General features: G+C 49.1%; 1 protein-coding gene across 9 annotated transcripts in view; it reads left to right on the forward strand.

Moving 5' to 3' along the window:
- SFI1 (SFI1 centrin binding protein) overlaps positions 1–22,193 on the forward strand; it is a 135,947-nt gene that overhangs the window by 81,782 nt on the left and 31,972 nt on the right. For 7 of the 9 annotated variants that reach the window (XM_085849009.1, XM_085849003.1, XM_085849004.1 and 4 more), the window contains 4 exons: positions 35–130; positions 1,708–1,781; positions 2,179–2,281; positions 21,086–21,182. In XM_085849009.1, the coding sequence (XP_085705135.1) occupies positions 35–130; positions 1,708–1,781; positions 2,179–2,281; positions 21,086–21,182 (370 nt within the window). The remainder of the gene's footprint in view (positions 1–34; positions 131–1,707; positions 1,782–2,178; positions 2,282–21,085; positions 21,183–22,193) is intronic. The other 2 variants (XM_085849008.1, XM_085849010.1) reach the window with 2 other exon arrangements.

The following is a 22,193-nucleotide window of genomic DNA, read 5'->3' on the forward strand; positions in this document are numbered from 1 at the left end:
ATTGTTTGCAATGAGGCACGCTTTTCTTGCGCAGTTCGTGGAACACAAAAGTACGAGGCGTGCAGTGATGTGCCACGCCGAGGTTGTCCATCGTGTGGCGTTGCAGCGCCGGGCCTTTACGACTTGGAAGGTGGAGAGCATGCCGGTCATTGGGAGGGCACAATGACAGAATTCAACACAATAGGCCTTTCTGATTCTGATGTACAGTACTCTAACACAGAGCATCAGTGCTGCCAAAGCAGTTTCTTGGCAAGGTTTATATTGGCTGGTTTGTCATTGCCTTCCCAGAAGTAGTTAGGGAAGGAATTCGGAATTAGGCCGTCGTGCCGGCCAGCAGGTAGCTCGCCTACTCTTTGTGAAGGACACCTTGGGATCTTTAATGTCTACCAACTACTGACGGCAGACGGGATACCTTGTTTAACATCCATCCGAGGCATGACGCGCCCATCGATGAATCACCCTACCTGTGAAACACCAGGATGATAGTTTATAGTTAGGTCGGGGTTCAAACCCAGGCTAGATAGCTTGGAGACGAGTGTGTGTACCTCTTAGCCCACGTCGGGCTTAAAGTTTTTAGATGGAGTACCATCTCCATGGGGGGGGGGGTTAGTGTCCGGCACTGGGTGAGTTTTTCCCTGGTGGTGGTTTTTGGATGTGTTGGATACTGAAAAGTGATGGAGTTATTGGCCTCATGGTGGTTATCTTTTGTCTGTGGGCCAGCAGCAGCACTGCCTGTCCCCACATCCTAATATACACTTTATATCGGCCTCTCATTACCTCAAAATGGCCTTTAAGGCTGACTTGTGGTAGCTTAAAACCTTGCTAAGATTTTGAAATACCTACACTCAAAATTTGGGGCCTCTAGGTGCTACAGTTTGGCCGTGAAAGAGTAACAAACAAACACTCAAACACTTGGAATTCTTTTGATTGAGTTTTATTTTACAAATTGGAGATCAACATGTGAGAGTGGGCAGCTCGACGTGCCCAGGATTACGAGATTACACATTAAATAGCATTCCACCTGATGATTTGAAAAGCCCAATCAACCTGTGTCAACTATTTAAACTCAGGTGTGGGTCATGTATTTATAAACTGGTCAATTCTGGGTTCATGACGTGCTTGAGGAAGAACACACTGTCGAGGTACACGCACATCCTGGCTCAGATTTCTACGGTTTTACTCATTTGAGAGTAATTTCTCAAACTCTCTATATAAGAAAACTGTGCAAACAGATCCCAACATTCGTACCTGAATGTTTAAATTAATACGTTTCGGCTAAACGCACACATACTATTGACTTTCAGACTATTAATGGACATAATTGGTTCGAAATGCCTGGTGTTAGCTGAATGGTTAGGGTGGTGGGCTTGGGTTCTTAGGATCCTGAATTGAAATCCCACTTGGCTGTTCAATTAATACCAGGTGGGGTTGACTCTGCCTGTCATCTTTCTTATGTTGGCAAAATGAGTGCCAGGTTGCTGGTATCCTGTGTCGGAGTGGCGACCAGTCAAGGATTGTGCCCAATAGCCAAAGAGACTGCTTAGGGAGCACCAACGCTCTGCACAGAGTATTGTCCCAATGGATGGAATGGATGGATTGGTTGTAAGGATCCCATCTGACTTAATCTTTGAGACGTTTCAGGTTAAAATGGTTCATACTCTTATTTTAATTCCTGTTTACCAGCTGCTGTTGATGTTTCTTGTGTAGAAATTCCATTCCAGCTGGCAATCCATGCGAACAGAGATGGCACCTCGAAAGGTCAAGTGGTATCTGGTGCTCAGGTGAGCACAGTAACTGTTCTTGCAAAGAGGGTTGAGGTGTTTTAACAGCAATCGAGACTCGTGGAAGAGCTGAGCAACAGATAGTTTAGGGTCAGCATATTGGCACAGGGACAGGGAGGCACAGGTGGACAAGAATGCACAGACGCTTTACAGTTGGTGAAGGGAAAAAAGTGGGCAGCACAAGGGGGCGGGAGTTAATGAGTTGAGTGTGGAAAAGCTCAATGGTTGGTATAGAGGTCACGATGTCTTGTTGAGGGAATGGAGGGAACAGCATAAGATGACACTTAGGAAGGAGGTTCCGTAGACGAGTAGTTGTAGATGAAGGAATGGAGGAGGGCATGAAGTTTTGGGTTATCTAATATGAAGGCATTACAACAGGTGTAGTGTGTGGGTGCAGGAGGATACTTCTTGAATGGCGCACCGTGATGCATGTCTTGAAAATAGAGCGACAACAGTATGAGAGGGCGACTTTCCACCATTCCCATGCACTGAACAAAAAGGTATGTCAGTATCGGGGACGTTAACCTTTTGTCAAATGAGAAAAACGTCACCTGAAATTTGTGGTAGTTTCAAACCCTTTGCCGAGGTATCGGGGCAATTTTAGGGCTTAGATTACAATCGCATGAGACAAGGATTGCTCATTATGAGGTCTCCACAAGAGATGGAAAATGAAGCAAAGTCAAAGAAAGACAGGGGGAATAGACTCGACAAGATGAACATGGTCTACTAAATCTCCTGTCGAGACTGTGATGCCAACATTGTGGGACAGATGTCCAAAGCGACACTCAACATGGTTGATGCAGCACCAGCAAGCTGTAGCATGCGGAGACGAGCTTTCACTAGTAGCAGCACATTGTCACAGCCTACATCACACCTTCGCGTGGGAAAACAACAGTTAAAGCCTCGGCACCCGGTCGGGCCAGCAGGGAAATTCTCGAAGCATGCTTTTCAGGCACACGGTCGTTACTGTCGCCTCTCCACACGTCATTGCAGAGATTTATGTTGCAAATTTGTTGTGTTGTCATGATTTGCATCAACCATAATACAAACATTTCTCTTGTACAAATTTATTTGAAATATTGGTGATATTATATTTATTTGTAATATAAAAATCTCCAAGTGGTCTAAATGGTCAAGGGTCTGAGCTGTTTAATCTGTCTGAAGCATGTAAAGGGTCTCAATGGTGTGAAGGTATTTTGGGTCATCTGGGTCATCATGATATTTTGAGTCTTTTGGGTCATTGGGGTCTTTCGGGTCTTCGGAGTCTCAGCAGTCTAAAGCATCAAAATGTACATTCCAATAGTACGTAATTAATAGACGTATGTGTGTGAAGAGAGGGTGCAACTTACGTTCAAACAGGACGTGATTAATGGTCACATAGTCTTCATGGACGGACTGACTCGGGGCTTGATGGCCGGATGGACGGACTGTGCTTTTGGTTTTTGTGTGTATATATATATATATATATATATATATATATATATATATATATATATATATATATATATATATATATATATATATATAATATCTTCTTCTTCTTCTTTCGGCTGCTCCCGTGAGGGGTCGCCACAGCGGATCATCCGCATAGTGATTTGGCACATGTTTTACGCCGGATGCCCTTCCTGACGCAACCCTGGTCGCCTCTTATGACACGGGGATATGGTACACCTATTTTAACCGGGGTATACACCGGCCCAGTACACTGGTACTCATTTCGCCGACCTCGGAAGGATGACAGGCTGAGTCAACCTCCTGGTGTTAATTCAGTGGTTCAACGGGGATTGAACTCAGGACCTTTTGGATCCCAAGCCGTTGCCCTAACCACTGCGCCAACACCAGGCTCATGTGTGTGTGTGTGTATATATATATATATATATATATATATATATATATATATATATATATATATATATATATATATATATATATATATATATATATATATATATATATATATATATATATATATATATATATATATATATATATATATATATATATATATATATATATATATATATATATATATATATATATATATATATATATGTGTGCATATATATATATATATATATATGTGTATATATATATATATATATATATATATATATGTATGTGTGCATATATATATATATATATATATATATATATATATATATATATATATGTATGTGTGCATATATATATATATATATATATATATAGTTACGGTTGTGGAAATTCACAGAACACCATTCAGGCTTCCCAGAGATCAGTTATGTCGATAAGTGTGTGTTCAGAATAGATTTCCCCACCGATGTTTAACGGGCAATTATTCGTGTAACCGGGCTGTAATCTTTGAGTCAGCCATTATTCTTTTGCTATCTTTATTTTGGAACAACCACTACTTCAACACCCACAACCGCCTTTCAACAACCACGCCATCCCCACCACAGCGCCAACCACAACCACCATCTCAACAACCATGCCATCTCCACCCCAGCGCCAACCACAACCACCATCTCAACAACCACGCCATCCCCACCACAGCGCTAACCACACTGCAACAACAACATCTCAACAACTCCCGCCCTGATATCCATCAGAACAGGTAAACAGAAATGACGGTTGGAAAACAACAACTGACCCCAGCCGAGCTCTGTTGGAATTTTCCCTCAGAAGGGCGAAAGAAACATAATGTCCGTGATCGGGCCAAAAGAGCGGGCCAATAGCCGAGCCGAACCGCCCCCTAGAATGTCCCCCCCCCCCACGTGCCGCGAAGGGAGGGGCGAGGTGCCGGGCGATAAAAGGCCGGGCTGAAACGCCAAGGGGTCGGTCTGTGTTCGCCGTGGAGTTGAGTGGAAGTCTGGGAGCGGAGGCGAGCTGCAATCGTCTGCAGTCTGGGAGTTGCAGTTTGGGAGTGCAGCGGAGTCTGTCAGCGAGGGAAAAGAGAGTCTCTCTGCTTGGTCAACGGAGGTGCCGGTGGAGCCGGAAAGGAGTCAGGTCAGGTCAGGGAGCATGTGCCAGAACAGCGCGTCGCTGCGTCCACTTTCCACCGGTACTCCAGGGGCCTCCGTCTGGCCTTCCCTGGTAGATGCCAGGCCCATCCCCATCTCCTTGAGATGCTGGTCAACCTGCTGCAACCACGAGGCACGTGGTCGGCCCATTGGCCTCCTCCACTCACGAGACTCCCTCGCTGAGAGAATCTGGTGAGCAGGATCAGCGTCAGGGAAACGAGACACATGTCCATACAGCTGCAACTGGCGCTCACGGGCCATGCAGGTAACAAATCTCATCCGAGTCTCTCTCAGCAACCGCTCGTTGGACACAAAATCTGACCAGCGATAGCCAAGGATTCTCCGAAGAGACCTGGTACCAAAGGAATTCAGTCTCCATCTCAGATCCTTGGTCAGAGTCCAAGTCTCGCATCCAAAGAGCAAGACTGGAAGTACCAAGGACCTGAAGACTCGGACTTTCGTCCTCCCGCACAGGTACCGGCAGCGCCACACCCCATGATCCAGTGAATCCATGACTCCCCAGGCCCGTCCCAGACGTCTATTGACCTCTTACTCGCAGCCAGCAGAGACATGAATATCACTGCCAAGGTAAATGAATCTCTCCACGACCTCAACATCCTCACCACAAACAGACACAGACAGGGCAGCAGCATCCAAGATGTCATTGAAAGCCTGGATCTTAGTTTTGACCCAAGAAACCCATAATCCCAGCGGCTCCGACTCCTCATTCAGCACCTCGATGGCCCCCAAAAGGATATCTAAAGTCTCTGCAAAAATGACTGCATCATCTGCGAAATCAAGGTCTGAGATCTTGACATTCCCAAACGATGCACCGCAGCTTGATCTTTCCGACATCCTCCCTCGAATCCAATCCATACAAGTGCTGAAAAGTGTGGGGGCCAGTACACACCCCTGACGAACTCCAGTAACAACTGGAAATAAGTCAGAGATGGTAGCACCACACTTCACAGCACTCTCAGTTCCAGAGTAGAGTTCAGACATCAGATCGATCAGTTTTGCTGGCACCCCACGAAGACCAAGAATCCTCCAGAGGACATCCCGATTCACTGAATCGAACGCTTTACAGAGGTCAATATAGGCTGCAAGCAGCCCCTGCCGAAACTCTCATCTGCGTTCGGTGAGGACACGAAGAGCAAGGATACGGTCAATCGTTGACCTCTTTGGTGTAAAGCCTGACTGCTCTGGACGCTGGTTCTCAAGCAGATGCTGGCGAACCCTATCAAGAATTATCCAAGCAAAGACCTTGTGTCACCCCTCGGTTGTTGTTGCAGTCCTGGCGATCACCCTTCCCTTTCCAGAGAGGGACAACAAGACCCCTCTTCCAATCAGTTGGGATGATGCCTGTGTTCCAGGCAGAGCACAAAACTGAATGCAACGACACGAGTGCAGCATTTCCACCAACCTTGAGAAGTTTGGCACGGATGCCACAGATCCCAGGAGCTATACCCTGTTTCAACCGGTTCACCGCAGCCCGTGTTTCCACAAGCGAAGGTTGACCACAATTGATTGGAGGGTCAGCAACAGGGATTGTAACACCATTGACGTCCAACTCGACAGCTGGTGGATCAGCCTGGTAGAACCGCTCAAAGTAACCGGCCCAGCGGGCCTTCACTTCAGAATCCTCTGTTAAGAGCCTACCACTCTCTGCTGTAACTGCAGTGCTCTGAGGGATGGGCTTGGATGAACGCAATGCGCGAATTCCCCTGTAAGCGGGACGAGAATCACCTGTCCACAGGTGATTCTCTACCCCCTCACAGATTCCTCGCACATAGGCCGCCTTGTCCACCCTTGGTGCACGTACAGTTTTACAGCTCAGCTCTGCCATTCAGCCTGGCCCTGCGACTGTGGTCAATTGTATCCAGTGTCCCTTGAGAGACAAAATTCTTCTTTGCCCTGCGGTGAGTTCCAAGACATCCACCGGCAACATCAAGGACGGTGGTCTTGAAGGCCCTCCATAACTCTTCAGGACCCCCCAAAGCACTCAGACCCCCCAAGTGTCCACTCAGCCTGTTCGCAAACACCTCAGCTACTCTCTCATCCCTGAGCTTGCCAACATCCAGCCTCGGCTGGGATGGTACCATTCTCAAGGATTTAAGGTGCAGCTTTAGAGTTGCTTCAACAAGCCGGTGGTCAGTATTGAGGAACTGAGCAATCCGGTAGACCCTGCAGTTCTGGATCATCCTCCAGCGACCGTCAACGAGGACATGGTCAATCTCCTTTGCCACACCGCCAGCGTTGGAATACCAAGTCCAGCGATGAGCTTGTGGGCGCTGAAACCATGAACCGGCCACCCTAAGTCCATGACTTCTTGCAAAGTTAAGGAACTTAGTGCTATTCTGATTCATAGTTCCTGACCCATGGGGACCAACACACGTCTCATAACCGTCCCTATCAGTTCCAGTCGATGCATTGAAATCCCCCAAGACTAGAAGTGTATCTCGTCTGGGGCACTGATCAACCACAGACTCGAGCGTGGCGTAGAATGTGTCCTTCACGGTGAGGTCACTCGCCTCAGTCGGAGCATAGACAGAGACCAGGGAAATGACACCTAAGGAGTGATGAAACCTTAGTCTCATAATATGCTCGTTGACTGGTGTTACCTCAATTATCATTGGGGTCAGCTTATTGGACACAGTTACAGCAACTCCTTGAGTATGGTAACCATCAGAGCGACCAGACCAATAGTAGGTGTAACCACCCACCATTATCTCGCCGCAATCCGGTCTCCGAACCTCAGAGAGAGCTGCAATCGCGATGTCCAAACGCTTGAGCTCAGATGATAACAGAGACAGGTGATCATCCTCTCTTAGGGATAGGACATTCCAGGCACCCACCCGAAGGGACCGCTTGAGGTTAACCCAAGCAGACCGCCGTCTAGTGGACGACACCTCAGCACCACTCCGACACACTCTCCCGCAATCTGACCAGGGAGGTTACCCTGTGGTTTCCCTCCTTTCATCAAAGACCTGACCTGAAAGGAGTCGCCAGCCGGATTGCCGTTGAAGGCACGGGTGGAGTCCAGCGGAGTGTGGGCAGGGCTACCGAGGGTCGCCGAACCAAGGCCCGGCGAGTCACCACGAGGGTGAAAGGTAGCCTGCACGGTGTCTCGGAGCCCTTGCGGTCTCCACGGCTCCGTGAACTATTAAAGGCCCACGAGGTCCAGTTCTTGCCCTTTTCTTTCCTGGGGTTTTTCTTTGTATGAACGTTGTGGCGCCATGTCCTTAAGTAAAATTGTAATAAGTGTACATCATAAATAGAATGGTTGTAGTTCTTTGTCTTGCTTGTTCCTGCATTACTTTGTTGTCTACATGATTGCATACGTGTATGACTGCTTACGTGTGTATAAATAAATGTCATTGTTTGAATGTCCACCTGTTCGTTGCGTCCTTTCCCTTAATTGAGCTGCCGTATTGCATTCGGGATATTAGCTGGCTTTTAAATAGCCGATAAAGTAATCGGATCCGGCGGGGCTTGGCAATATACACCGCTCGGCAAATCGCGAACGGAGCGAGCTGCTTAAGGCCTACGTCACATTTGCTCTACGGTGAGGATACGGTGGCCATACGCCCTCTGAAGTGACAGAAACGTGCAGCGGCCGCAGAGTTTCTGCTGTGGCCCTACGCCGTTTGGCTATCTTTTCCAGGCCGTAGGGGTCGCCGTGGAATTATAACGCGGAGTTATAACTTTTTTCATTTCTACGTTCGCCGTAGCAATTCAACAAGCCGAAAAAAAAAAAAAAAAACTGGTTAAAAAAAAAAAAAATATATATATATATATATATATATATATATATATATATATATATATATATATATATATATATATATATGAACCCACTCGTTACCGTTAGATTTTGGAGACCCCACGGCCGCCGTGACAAATGTGACTTAGGCCTAAGCGGCTCGTTTCCAAGCAGGTCCCGTTGAGGTGTAAATCCCCAGCATTCTGTCTGCACGCATAATTAGGTAAATCGACAATTCGGCGATCGGACCCTGTCGCGCGCGGACAGAATAGTTGGCTGATTTACGGTGTGATTAAGAACACACACCGTAGCTGGATTTCGGCGTTGATCCGAAAGCTGCGACTAGGTTTGCCACGTCCGGTGGGCGTGTGCGGCCGTGAATTAGCTAAAAGCGGTCACCCGCACGCCGGAGTGGCGGAAAACAACAACACTGGCGTCAGGTCGTGGGATACAAATCCATCCCGCCTCTGAACTAAATTAACGGGAACCGGATCAAGGGTGTGTGAAGCAACCCTCAGTGTTCCCCCAAATTCCGAGCGTATAAATTATTACCGATGTGCAAAATGCAGCGCAAGGCGAACAGGTGCAGGGTGGTTTCGAAATGGATTTAGAGATGATAAAATCCATGGCTCAGGACGAAATGACCGTGCAGGTTTAACACCCCCCCCCCCCACAACTAAACCTCGAGTCTGAAATGGGTGCAGCGGCGGGGGCCGCGGTGTACGACACCCCCCCCCTCCCCTCCTCCATCAAAATCCCTCTCCGGTCCCCAGCAAAACCGTGACCGATAGTGGCGGATCGGTCCGGCTGGAGTCATCGGACATCAAACGATTGATGCAGATGATACAAGCAATGAGTGGGGATATGAACGGCAAAATGGATACAAATGCAAAGGAAATGAAGGAAATGAAAAACGACATGAAAAATGAATTGAAGGAAATAGAAAACGAAATGAAAGAAATGCGGGGTGAAATGCAGAGCATGGGGCTGACTTTTTTATTATTACCAGAAATAACAAGACTCGGCAAGAAGAGGGATCCGGGGCGATTTGACGGGATGGTGTGGGATCGGGCTTGGGAAAAACACTGACAATTCCAATGAATATAGAGATCTCAATCCCTCTAAGGCGCCAAGCAGACACACACACACACACAACGTAGCTATCTCTGGTGGTCAGGCTGGACCGTGGTGTGGACGCAACTGTCCCTGGATCGGCGCCGGATGAGCCGGCCTTGCTCTCGCCAGGGGGGGGCGGCAGGAGAAACCGCGGTGCTGTCGACCTCCTGGTCCTGGCCCAAGTCCGCCCACAGCCGCCCGGGAACCAGCTCCCGCGCCAAGCCGCGAGCAGGAGAGGGAGGCAGGTCCACCCGCCGCCCGACCCCGTATTCCGAGTCAGCAGAACCCTAGAGCCAATCAAAGCAAGGCACGAGGCTCGGCAAGGCTCCCAGGCACGATCAAGAGCACGGTCGACTCAGCACAGCAACCAGGACGCTCTCTGCCGCCACAGGTTCCACACCAAAAAAACACGAGCGTTCTGGTTGTAATCTTCTTCTTCTTCTTCTTTTTCGACCCCGAACAGAACCTTTTTATCCTTCGTCCTCGTCACTCCCAATCGAGCTGTTTATTTGCCCACTGCCATCGCCTTCCGCCAATCGTGATCACGGGGCGGAGCCATCCACTGAACTGTCCTGTGACGTCACGGCCAGTCTTCAGAGAATACCAAAAGGGGTTTACACAGACACACTTACCCTATCCCGTGTCCCTATCTAATTACGTGACAATTATCATCTCCCCCCTTGAAGAAATGAACATTTACTAGACAACTTATCACCACTGAATTACTACTTATTACATCGAGATCCTGGTAAACTCGAACAGCATGGCATACCTAATTAAACATCCTAATTACCCTTTGAATGCATACCCCCCCCCTCAAACGTAACACTGCCCCCTCCTCTGGTACCGCAGCTCCTGCAAGGTATATCACAGGCCCTGCCGTACTCGCCTTAACACTTACTGACTCACACCTAATTAACCTGACGAAATAAAGTAGGAGGGGCAATGGGCAGCGAGTCGCAGCTAACTTACCTCTCCTGCTTAATGTACTACCCCCTTATGGCCTTATCCTCGCCTAAACAATCATTCGTTGTTTTTTTTTGTTTTTTTGTTTTTTTTTTTATCACATGAGAGCACTGAGCGAAGTTGCACTCCATCTTCAGGATCATTGCTCTTGCCCAGCACTCTTCCAGTGATCTGGGGAGGGGAAGCAAAAGGTTCCACAAAAACACAACACTTATACTTTACATTCCTACTCTAAGCATTAACGACACTATTCACAGGATATTTACACCTGACCGCCTCCCCCAGTGGATGCTAATAGACCCAGCGTTACCTGGGGAGCCAATTTTCAAATTTGCTTGCCCCAAAATTATGCGAACATCATGCCCTTGCTGCACCTGTCAAGTTGTGCGGGATCGGGTGGGACTCGCACATCTTCACAACACTCGCACCATGGTCATCATCACATTTCTAGGTCATGGTCCTCATTTTAGTCATGCAGGCTGAATCCCATCATGGCCGTGGGGTGGGTTACCACAGATGATGGGGGCATCTCAGGTGCAACCATGCCCACAGGTAAGCTTTAGTCCAACCCGGACGTTTCTCCGCCCCGCTCCCTTTGATTCCCTCCCCCCTGGTAGCCATCAGCTCTAATCCCGTACAACACTCTGGAAGGGGTCTCACTGGCTCCTCTGGCCTTCCTGGGTCGCCAAGGTCCTACCCGCCTTGGGCGCCCAACCAGACCCTCTCCCAGTTGCCTCCAGACACTGTCACCATTAGCCACCAGGTGGTGAATCTCCTTGAAGGGGGTCGCAATTCACGCTCACCGTGAGCTTCAGCAATCCCTATGGACAAGCACATCATCCCCACCCACAAAACCCACATGACTCCCCCACCCCATCGGCCTTACATGTGACACCTGCATTTCTAACACTTCACCGACCATGACCTTCCCTGTTACCACACCATGCCCAATAAAAAAAAAACAATGTGTGCACCATACATTTCACTTCTTCACTTAAAACAACTCACACAGCACTTCTCACCCGATCCACGCACCAGCCATTGGACAGCCACTTGTGCCCGCTTTGTTACCAATTACCCACTGTCCCGACTCTAAAACCCAGCAGAACTTACAAACCCATGCCAATTTTCCACAATTCATTTATTTATTTATTTATTTTTCACCAAAGGAGGGCACTTCGCCACAAGCTCAGCAGCCGAGCATGGCCGTATATGCTCAGCCCAATCTAGTCTCCCGGACCCCCGACAGTGACCTCCGGACCCGACCTATGAAAGGGCATCTCGGATAGACCTGGTGGTTCAGCAGGAGGATTCACCCTCTCCGAGTCTAAAAGTCTATTGGAGGGTCCCTCTATCGCCGGGTACCGGCAATATCGTTGCATGTGTCCTCTTCGCCCGCACCGGAAACAACTCCCCAAAAAAGGCCCCCGTGGGTATCGGTGTAATGTCTCTTCCAGTTCCGGACCCCCTCGGCCATAATCAAATTGCTCTATTGGCTGGGCTGGACCCTGCCGCTTTGGCGCACCAACTACCGAATTACCCCTTATCAAACTTAACAGTTTCTGGCAGATTTCCTGTAACATTTGGGTAATGCCAATTTCTCCCAGCCCCCCTCCCTGATCCTGGATCTCCGCCTGTCGGATCGTCACCGATGGCCTCTCTGGAACCCGACCCGGCCGACTCCACGAGGCCAGCCTGGCCGCGCACTCGGCCGCTCGGTGAACGGTGGGTGGATCCTGTAGCTCCACCAGCGCTCGGACCTCAGGGTCAGGAAGAGCAGCTAAAAATTTCTCTAGTGCCAGTCTGTCCCACGCCTCCACTGTAAGGTCCCGATACGCAATCCTGACTGATTGGTAAATGTCCTGTGCCAGCTCCTGCACTGTCTCACCCGGCTTTAATCTGCGGTGCTGGAGCTGAGCCCGCACCAGATCACAGTTTGCCGCGAACCCAAACCGACGGCTCAACACCTCGCAAATGTGGGAGCTGGTCAACATCCCCTCCGCGATCACGTTTAACACATCTGCGGCTGGTCCCCGCAACGTTGCCACCAAATTCCCTGTACGTTCCTGCTCATTCCACCCGTTTAGTCGGGAAATGCACTCAAATTGCGTCAGAAAAGCTTCAACGCTCCCTGACCCGTCGAAATTTACCAGGGGGATCACTTTTACGGTGGCCCCCTTCTCAGTTTCTCCCTTGTCCGAATCCAGCCCAGGGATCAAACACCCTTGTGGCTGCGTATCCAATTTCGGAGCCCACTGTGGCCAAAGATGTTTTGTGGTGAGGGTCTCATGGGTCAATTTTGCCTCCTGTTCCAAACGTTCAATGGACCGATTCACCTCTTCCCGCAGGATCTTCTGGGCCCGCACAACCTCCTCCAAGGCTCCGTCGCGAGTTTGTAGCTGCTCCTCAACCAACCCGGACACTCTACTTACAAAAGACGGCTCTACCAGGCCTTTATCCAAGACTTCATCTTGGCTCATAATTTTATCTTGTTCGTCCAAACGAGCCTCCAATCCTTTTACCTCCTCCGCCAAATTCATCCCTTGCTTCCTCAGCTCTCCCCACTCTTCAACCTGCAGCTGCATACGAGCATCCACACAGGCACGATGACGTTCCAGGCTTTCATCCATTTTATCAACCCGAATGTTCGTTGCATCAATTTTATCTACCAATTTTTTCCGTATATTTTCCCCCTCCAATTTAATTTCTACCTTTGTTTCCTCCAATCTATCCTCGAATTTACTTTGTATTTCTCCCAATTTAACATCCACACACTCCTGCATCTCAGTTTTCATTTTCTCCATCTTTTCCCCCAATTCATCCCTCATTAAATCAATCCGTGCACCCAACTGTACCCCCATTACCCCCAATTGATCTGTCATTTCTGCCCTCTGTGTCACGAATTGATTTTCCATTTGTGCCGTCATTTCTGCCATTTGTACCGTCATTGCCCCTATTAAACGTTCCAACAGTGTCTGGATCGACATCGTGCCGGTTTCCGGCGCTGCCGGCTCTGTTACGGGCGATGAAGCACGGTCCATGCTCGGAATGGGGGAGGTTCCAATCCTACCCCCGTCTCTCCCCTCTTCCCCCGACTCGCTGCCAGACACGTGGCTTCCTCCTCAAACATCTGCACATCCGCCATGGTGCAGAAGTCCCGTTTTCCGCCAATTAATTTAAGTTTGAAAAATCCCGCCAAAATTTTCCCGCGCTCACGCGCTTTTCTGTATTAATTTTATATTCCAATTCGTGGCGAGATTTTAATCCTGGTATATAATTTAGAGGGGTTCGAACATCCAACACCCTGACACCAATGTGACGTCCACGGGACTTGAACAGTCCCGCCAACGTAGAATGAGCCGAAACGATGGAGGCGATTTATTTTTATATAACCCAAACTTGGCGGTTCTAATCGCCCTACCGCAAACGGGACGAGGAAGGTGGCACGAGTCACTTTTCACTGAGTTGATGATGTTTATTCCTTTTTTATAATTACCAGAAATAACAAGACTCGGCAAGAAGAGGGATCCGGGGCGATTCGACGGGATGGTGTGGGATCGGGCGTGGGGAAAAACACAGACAATTCCAATGAATATAGAGATCTCAATCCCTCTAAGGCGCCAAGCAGACACACACACACACACACACACACACACACACACACACACACACACACACACACACACACACACACACACACACACACCCAACGTAGCTATCTCTGGTGGTCAGGCTGGACCGTGGTGTGGACGCAACTGTCCCTGGATCGGCGCCGGACGAGCCGGCCTTGCTCTCGCCAGGGGGGGGGGGGGCAGGAGAAACCGCGGTGCTGTCGACCTCCTGGTCCTGGCCCAAGTCCGCCCACAGCCGCCTGGGAACCAGCTCCCGTGCCAAGCCGCGAGCAGGAGAGGGAGGCAGGTCCACCCGCCGCCCGACCCCGTATTCCGAGTCAGCAGAACCCTAGAGCCAACCAAAGCGAGGCACGAGGCTCGGCAAGGCTCCCAGGCACGATCAAGAGCACGGTCGACTCAGCACAGCAACCAGGACGCTCTCTGCCGCCACAGGTTCCACACCAAAAAAACACGAGCGTTCTGGTTGTAATCTTCTTCTTCTTCTTTTTCGACCCCGAACAGAACCTTTTTATCCTTCGTCCTCGTCACTCCCAATCGAGCAGTTTATTGGCCCACTGCCATCGCCTTCCGCCAATCGTGATCACGGGGCGGAGCCATCCGCTGAACTGTCCTGTGACGTCACGGCCAGTCTTCAGAGAATACCAAAAGGGGTTTACGCAGACACACTTACCCTATCCCGTGTCCCTATCTAATTACGTGACAATTATCATCTCTCCCCTTGAAGAAATGAACATTTACTAGACAACTTATCACCACTGAATTTCTACTTATTACATCGAGATCCTGGTAAACTCGAACAGCATGGCATACCTAATTGAACATCCTAATTACCCTTTGAATGCATACCCCCCCTCAAACGTAACAATATATATGAGTGAAATGGCATGCGTGGGTGAAAGGCGGTGTGTAAGTTAAACTGCGTGTGTGAGTGAAATGGCATGCGTGAGTGAAAAGGTGTGTGTGAGAGAAGCACCGTGTGTGAGGGAAACAGCGTGTGTGAGTAAAATGGCATGCGTGAGTGAAAGGCCATGTGTAAGAGGAACCACATGTGTGAGAACGCGGTAGGAGAGTGAAATGATGGTCGGCATGCGGGAGCACGCAACCGCATGTGAGAGTGTAATGATAAGGTGTGTGAGCGTCATGGCACGCAGGAGTGCGTGCGTTGAATGGCGACGACAACGGGAGGAAAGCCGAGTAGCGGACGTAGCTGTTTTGAGCACCGTGCCGGACTCACATGGCAGCGCGTGCGGGGTCCGTGCTGTGCTACGCACGAGGCCGCCGCATGCGCGCCTGCGCAAGTGAAATCCGGTCCGGAAACTCGCGTGGTGGATGTTAGCTGAACCCGCGGATGGACAGAAGCTAGGCTGGATTATGAATTTGGACCGGATTGGTTCTCCAGGCGAGCGTGCGTGTAAAGCTCCATGAGCAGAGCACATGTGCTCGCGTGGGGAACCCCTCGAAACTTGAGGCTTACTTGGGATGAGCAGGGTGACGTCGTGGCTGCATGGTTGGAATCCGGCAGGAGGGAAATCCCTGCTGGATGTTACCGTCCAAGATGCACAAGGTGCGCGAACCACGAACAGCTGTCATGACGTCACGGGGAAAGAATGTGGTTTGCGAATTGCCATTCTGGTGCGCGCATAAAAAAAAAGGAGAGAAAAGCAAGCCTCGCCGTTTCGGGTAAACAGGATTCCCAGCAAGGGGTGGAAGACCCCCCCCCCTTGCCTGGGGCACAGGAATGGAACTAGTTCGGGGGAAGGGTTAGCTTAGTTAGACCGGCTTAATGGGGCAGGGATAAGTCCTCAAGGAGCCCGTGGAATGGATTAGTTAGAGGGACTTTAGGTTAGATTTAGGATGGAAAAAGGGATTTTTGAGGACATGGACAGACTTTGGATGTGTAGTGGGGACGTAGCTTAGTTATGTAGTGTTAAAAGGACGTGCTATATAGTAAGGGATGACGAGGGAGCACGAGTTAGATGAGGGATTCCAGTAGAGAAGAATGGCAGAGTTCAGCGATGTGAGTTGAGAAATGGAATGGAAAATGTACTTGATGAGTGAGTGAGGGCCAGCAGGCCTGTGTGTATGGAGCAAATGTGGAATGCATGGTGCGATGAGTGATTGGGGGAAGGAGTGATTTCCACCCAAGGGACCCCCCCGGGGTCAGTGCAAAGTGAGTTAGTGGGTTAGTCAAATTGCTAAAATGGAGGTCGTTTTGCTGTTGGTGGGAACGTAGGCTCGAAACCCATTTGGAGGGGTGCAGGAGCCCTGTTGATGGCTGGGAGCGTGGCTGCGAATGGTGAGTATCACTTAATGGGTACCCCGGGCACATCGGCCGCGGTAGGCCAAGGGCCCAAGGGGTAGTGGGTACGGGTGGGCGTAGTGGGCACGGGTGGTCCCGCATGATGCGGGGCCCGGGGCGCCAATGGCCGCGTGGGCAGTGTCGTGGGCACGGGCACCCAGGGAAGGGGCCCGTGGTACCAGCCTGCCACGTGAGCATCGAGAGGGAGTAGCCCTGGGAGGGCACTCCCCAAGTTTTAGGGAGCTGGTAGGGTCGGAGACAGTTGCAGGTCCCGGGGATGCCATAGTTGGAGAATCGGCAGAGGGTAGTTCCTGCCAAGGGAGCCACGTGTCCCAGCCATGAGACCGTGCAAGGGCATGGAAGGAAAATTTGAGCGCAAGGCCCAAATTGGAAAGGACACCAACACAGGTGATGGGAATCTTTGTTGGTACTACCAATAGTTTAAGCGACAGGCGCTTTTGGAAAGCCCCGGGGTAGTTAAAGGTTAATAATGTTAGGGTAGATAGAGAAGTGTACTCCTCCACACCATCCATCCCTTCGCTCTCGTTGTGGGCCGCTGGACCCACTTTGGGTTAGATCACTGAGATTTGAGGAGGCCATTCTGAGGCTTAATTGGGCCTCGACACAGGACGCTAGCTCTACCTTATTCCCCTCCAGGAAGGGAACGTAGGGGTTGGGAGTAGGCTAGGACAGGATAGGTTAGCCGGACAGAGACTATAAAGGGGGTTCGGGAGACAAATTTATAAAAGGAAAGGAAAAAATAAATAAATAAATAAAATGGGGCTAAATTGGGTGGATATTTTGCAAATTAAGGGAGTGGGTATGGACGGAGACAGGCAAAGGTGATAGGTTGGGAGGGAGAGAGAGTAGGGTAGGTCCGAGCCTGCCTTCAGACCGGTCGGCACCACCGCACTCCCTCCACCAACCTCCATAACGAGAAAAGAGGCCGGCCAGCTTCATATGCCGGCCTGTTTTGCTACAACGGCCTGTGCCGGCCTTGCCTTGCCATGCCTTGTCTGCCTGCCTCTGCCTTGACCCCATGCCTGCTAGCCCTTCTTGTTTTTGCATTTGTCCCATTCCATCCTTCACCATGTGCACCAGGATCATCGGCGAGCTGCAGGGACTGCCCTGTAGGCAGCTGCACCACGGGACTGCATTGGGCAGCCCGTGCACCGTATTTGCATCCATCCGTTCATCCATCTGCACACAGAGTCTGCATTGAGGCAGCCCATGCACCATTCCTTTTTGTGTTTGCTTGAGTCAGTGCCCACCCAGTGTTCTGCAGGGACTGCCCTGCAGGCAGCCACACACGGGGACTGCATTGGTGCAGCCCGTGCACCGTTTTGTGTTCACTGCGCTCATTTCAAGGGGGAGGCCTAAGACTGCATTGGGCAGCCGGCCACATTCCCTGTACAACACCTGCATTTGTTTCATGAGCCAGAGACTGCATTTGGGCAGCCTGGCTCCCTGCTTCGAAAATGGCCTGTGGGATGGCGCAAAGCCGCCGGGTTGGGGTTGAGTTGCCTTCAGCAGCTGAAGACATGAAAAAGGTTTTGTGACAGACAACGGGGCCTTTTGAACAGACCCCGAAGACATCCGACCTTCAACTGCTGTAATGTTACGGTTGTGGAAATTCACACAACACCATTCAGGTATCCCAGAGATCAGTTATGTCGATAAGTGTGTGTTCGGATTAGATTTCCCCACAGATGTTTAAAGGGTATTATTCGTGTAGCCGGGCTGTGATCTTTGAGTCAGCCGTTATTCTTTTGCTGTCGTTATTTTGGAACAACCATAACCACCTTCACCACAACCTTCTCCACAACCACCTTCTCCACAACTGCCTCTCAACAACCACGCCATCCCCACCACAGCGCTAACCACAAACGGCCTCCCCAATGCATAACACCACGCCAACCACGGTTGAAACAACAAGGTGCTCCGAAGAAAGAAATCCCGATAACGCCTGGGATTCCCCCCCCCCCCCCGTGTGCTGGGAGGGAGGAGGGCGGATCGAGTCAAGGATAAAAGGTGAAGGAGGGGAGGGCACTCATTTTGGTGGAAAGAGCCCACTGCGACCCTCCCCTTGGGGGCAACAACTGCCCGTCCGAGCTCTGCTGGAATTCCCCTCCCCCCCACCCCCGTGCACCGGGAAGGGAGGGGCGAAGCTCCGTGGCGATAAAAGGGCGCACTGAACGCGAGCAGAGGGTGTGGAGTTGAGGAAAACGGGGACGTCAGGTTCAGGTCGAGTTGGCAGCTTGGAGAGCTGCAGGCTGACAGAGAGCGGAGGCTGACTCAGAACGGGAGCTGGTGGAGTCCGGTCGGGTGCGGGCAGACACACCGAGGGTCGCCGAACCAGGGCCCAGCGAGTCACCACGAGGGCGACAAGGTAGCCAGCCCGGCCTCTCGGAGCTTTTGCGGTCTCCACGGCTCCGTGAACTATAAAGACCCATGAGGTCGAGTTCTTGCCCTTTCCTTTCCTGGGGTTTTTATTTGAATGAATGTTGTGGCACCATGTCTGTCAAGTAGTTAACTGTTAAGTACATGTGTGTAGATAATATTAGCACGGTTGTAGTTCTTTTGTCGTGCTTTTGTTGATTGCATAATTGCATGCGTGCATGCCTTCATACGTGCTTTGTAAATGAATGTCCTTGTGTGAATGTGCACCTGCTCGTTGCGTCCTCTTCCCTCAATTGAACTGCCATAATTAAGTTCGGAATATAGTTGGTTGTTAATAACCGATAAGAGAATCGGGTCTGACGGACTTGGCGATAATCCGCTCAGCAATCTCAAACGGAGCGAGCTGCTTAAGCGGCTCGTTTCCGTACAGGTTCCATTGAGGTACAATCTCTCGGTTGTCTGCCCGCGCGATTAAGTAGGTAAATCGACCATTCGGCGATCAGACCCTGTAGTGCGGGTAGAGTATTGACAAGGCTGTGGTGTGCTTAAAAACACACCCGTGGCTGGATTTCGGCGTTGATCCGAAAGCCGCGACTAGGTTTGCCCGTTCGGTGGGCGAGAGCAGCCGCCATTGGCTAAAAGTGGTCGCCCGCACGCCGGCGGGCGGGAAACTACAACAATATAATCCCAGGAACCTGGGTGTAGTCGATTTGGTGAGAGCTGATTGTCTATTCCCTCCATTCACAGGTGAGAGATCTGGGTGGGTCTTTCTTTATTTATATATGGACTGCTTTTGACGTTTGCACGTGGTACATGCTTGAGAGCCTCATCGTTATGCATTCCTGTCTACACTATCGCTGATGATTTGCCAATAAGTGATGAAACCGGTCCGGTAGCTGAGGGGAGTGTATAGCATTGGGATTGTCGTGTGTGTACGATGTGTGAACATCTTTATAGTTGTTGAGGAACTCTGGGAAAGGTTTGAAACAGCGTTTAGCACTTACCTTGTGTAAGTCTTCTTGGGTTGCTTTATGCAGCTTCTTTGGCAAGAGGAGCATGGGAGTGGTCAATTATATATATATATATATATATATATATATATATATATATATATATATATATATATATATATATATATATATATATATATATATATATATATATATATATATATATATATATATATATATATATATATATATATATATATATATATATATACACATATATACATGTACACATGTATGAGCTACTCATAATTATGACATTATTTTACATCTGGAAGTACCCACAGTTTCCCGAACTCTCACAATCTTTCCACACAGATTCAAGTCTAACTCCAAGATCATAACTTGTCAGCTTTTCACTCCACTCAACCCTTAGCATAAATACCTTATCTCAAAAAACATTCAAGAGTTGTACATGATGAACAAGAATTAATTCCAAATCAAATAGCAGGCACACAAGCATTAAAATCACACAATACACCGCTGAAAGGTCACTGGTAAAAGATTTTCAACCAATGAGAATGCGATATGAAGTATCTCGAGTGTGTTCTTCATGTGATCCATCATGGGTTATGACCTTGCAGTAAATACAAATGTTTTGTTTTCATCGCATGGACAGTAAGTATCTCCAAAACTGCATACACGATTTATTCTTCACTGTTTAAGGATTCACTTCCGTTGATTGTTCCTTTCATTCATCTCGTTTGTTTTAATGCTGCACCATATCTGCTACTTGTGAGAGATGCAATTTCGATCTCGATTAACTAGTATAGTGAAGAGCTGACTCGTATGAAAATGATGTTTTTAGAGTCATTACAGGATAATCCAGATGTTGTTGACATCTGTTGTAGCAAAAAGCAAAACGCTGAAGCTAAGCGTTTGCCGAGGAATCCTTGACCCGTTACTCCGTTACACGTAGCCGCATCACTGGGATGCGAATGTTCAATGCAAAAACATTTAATTTCACATTTACCTGTGATTTGACCTTTTGTCGATTATTCTCTCAGGTCGTATGTTTGTTAAAAGTAAAAATGGTTACACCCTCTCTGAAAGCATTCCACTTGGCCACGTGAAGGTCCTTGTGTGTGTGTGTGTGTGTGTGTGTTTGTGTGTGTGGTGCAGGTTCTGCTGTCGTGGCACGCTGCCATGGTGCAGTCGTCCTCCCGAAGAATCCAAAACGCATCCTTGGTGGAATGGGGGTCCCAGCAGCTGGACAAGTGTACGTTGTATTGGACATTGGGCTCGTAATTTTGTTCCACCATGTCCAGTGGATTTAGCACAATGAGCCTCTCTCCGCATGCAGTGAATCATTTTCAACAGGTTTCCTCGTATTTGAACGTACTGCCCAAAAATAACATGCTCAGGTTGGCCAATCTCCCATCTTATTTGAAGAAAGCGAGGAATTAGTCTCTAAACTGTTTCGATTGGATTGCAGATTACACAAGTGAAGAATAGTGTTGTGTTGCCACTCGTGTTCCTTTCTTCGAAATACCAGTGAAAGTTGAGCTCACATGACAGCACAATAAAGGCTGTGAGTTGTAACGGCTGTCACGGACGTGATGACAGGCACTTCTGCCTTGGATGGTATTGGCATTGAATTTCTTTCTTTATTCTTCTTCTTCTTCTTCTTCTTCTTCTTCTTCTTCTAATTATTATTATTATTATGATTAATATTATTATTTATGATATTTTACCGACAAAGAACAAGATGATGCAGAGCAGAAGGTAACCGACTGGCAAAAGGTAGTGGAGCAGTGAGGACAATACTGAGACTCCACGAGGGGATGAACAAATGGGAGGAGGACAGAGGAAGGAAGGAAACATCACAAACTGTCGCTAGATGGGGAGAGGTAAAGGCGGTTAATGAAGGGACGAAATATCACGAGTAGGGGTGTGGGACGATCTGAAGTGGTGTTGCACCACCAACTTGGTGAAGAAGGAGGTTCAAAAAGTGAGAAAACAGAGAAACAAAGGAGTGAAGTGAGCTGTGAGCCTGGATTTTGGGACCTTCACAATGAGGGGGTTGCTGTGTGTGACCCGGAGGAACAAAGATGAAAGAGCTGAGGGAGTTAGATTTGAGGAAAGGTGGAAGAAAATACAAAGGTACTATCCCATTTTCACCTGGAGAGCTGGGATTGGAAGACTATTTGATTCCAGTGGGGTCATAGTGAGGAACATCTTCAAAGGTGGTGCGTATCTTGAGTGATTAATGTATTTGTACAAGTGTTAT

Source organism: Eptatretus burgeri, chromosome 12 (genome assembly GCF_056783735.1).
Source record: "Eptatretus burgeri isolate ZD-2024b chromosome 12, Ebu_testis_v1, whole genome shotgun sequence".
In the NCBI taxonomy this organism is placed as follows: domain Eukaryota; kingdom Metazoa; phylum Chordata; class Myxini; order Myxiniformes; family Myxinidae; genus Eptatretus; species Eptatretus burgeri.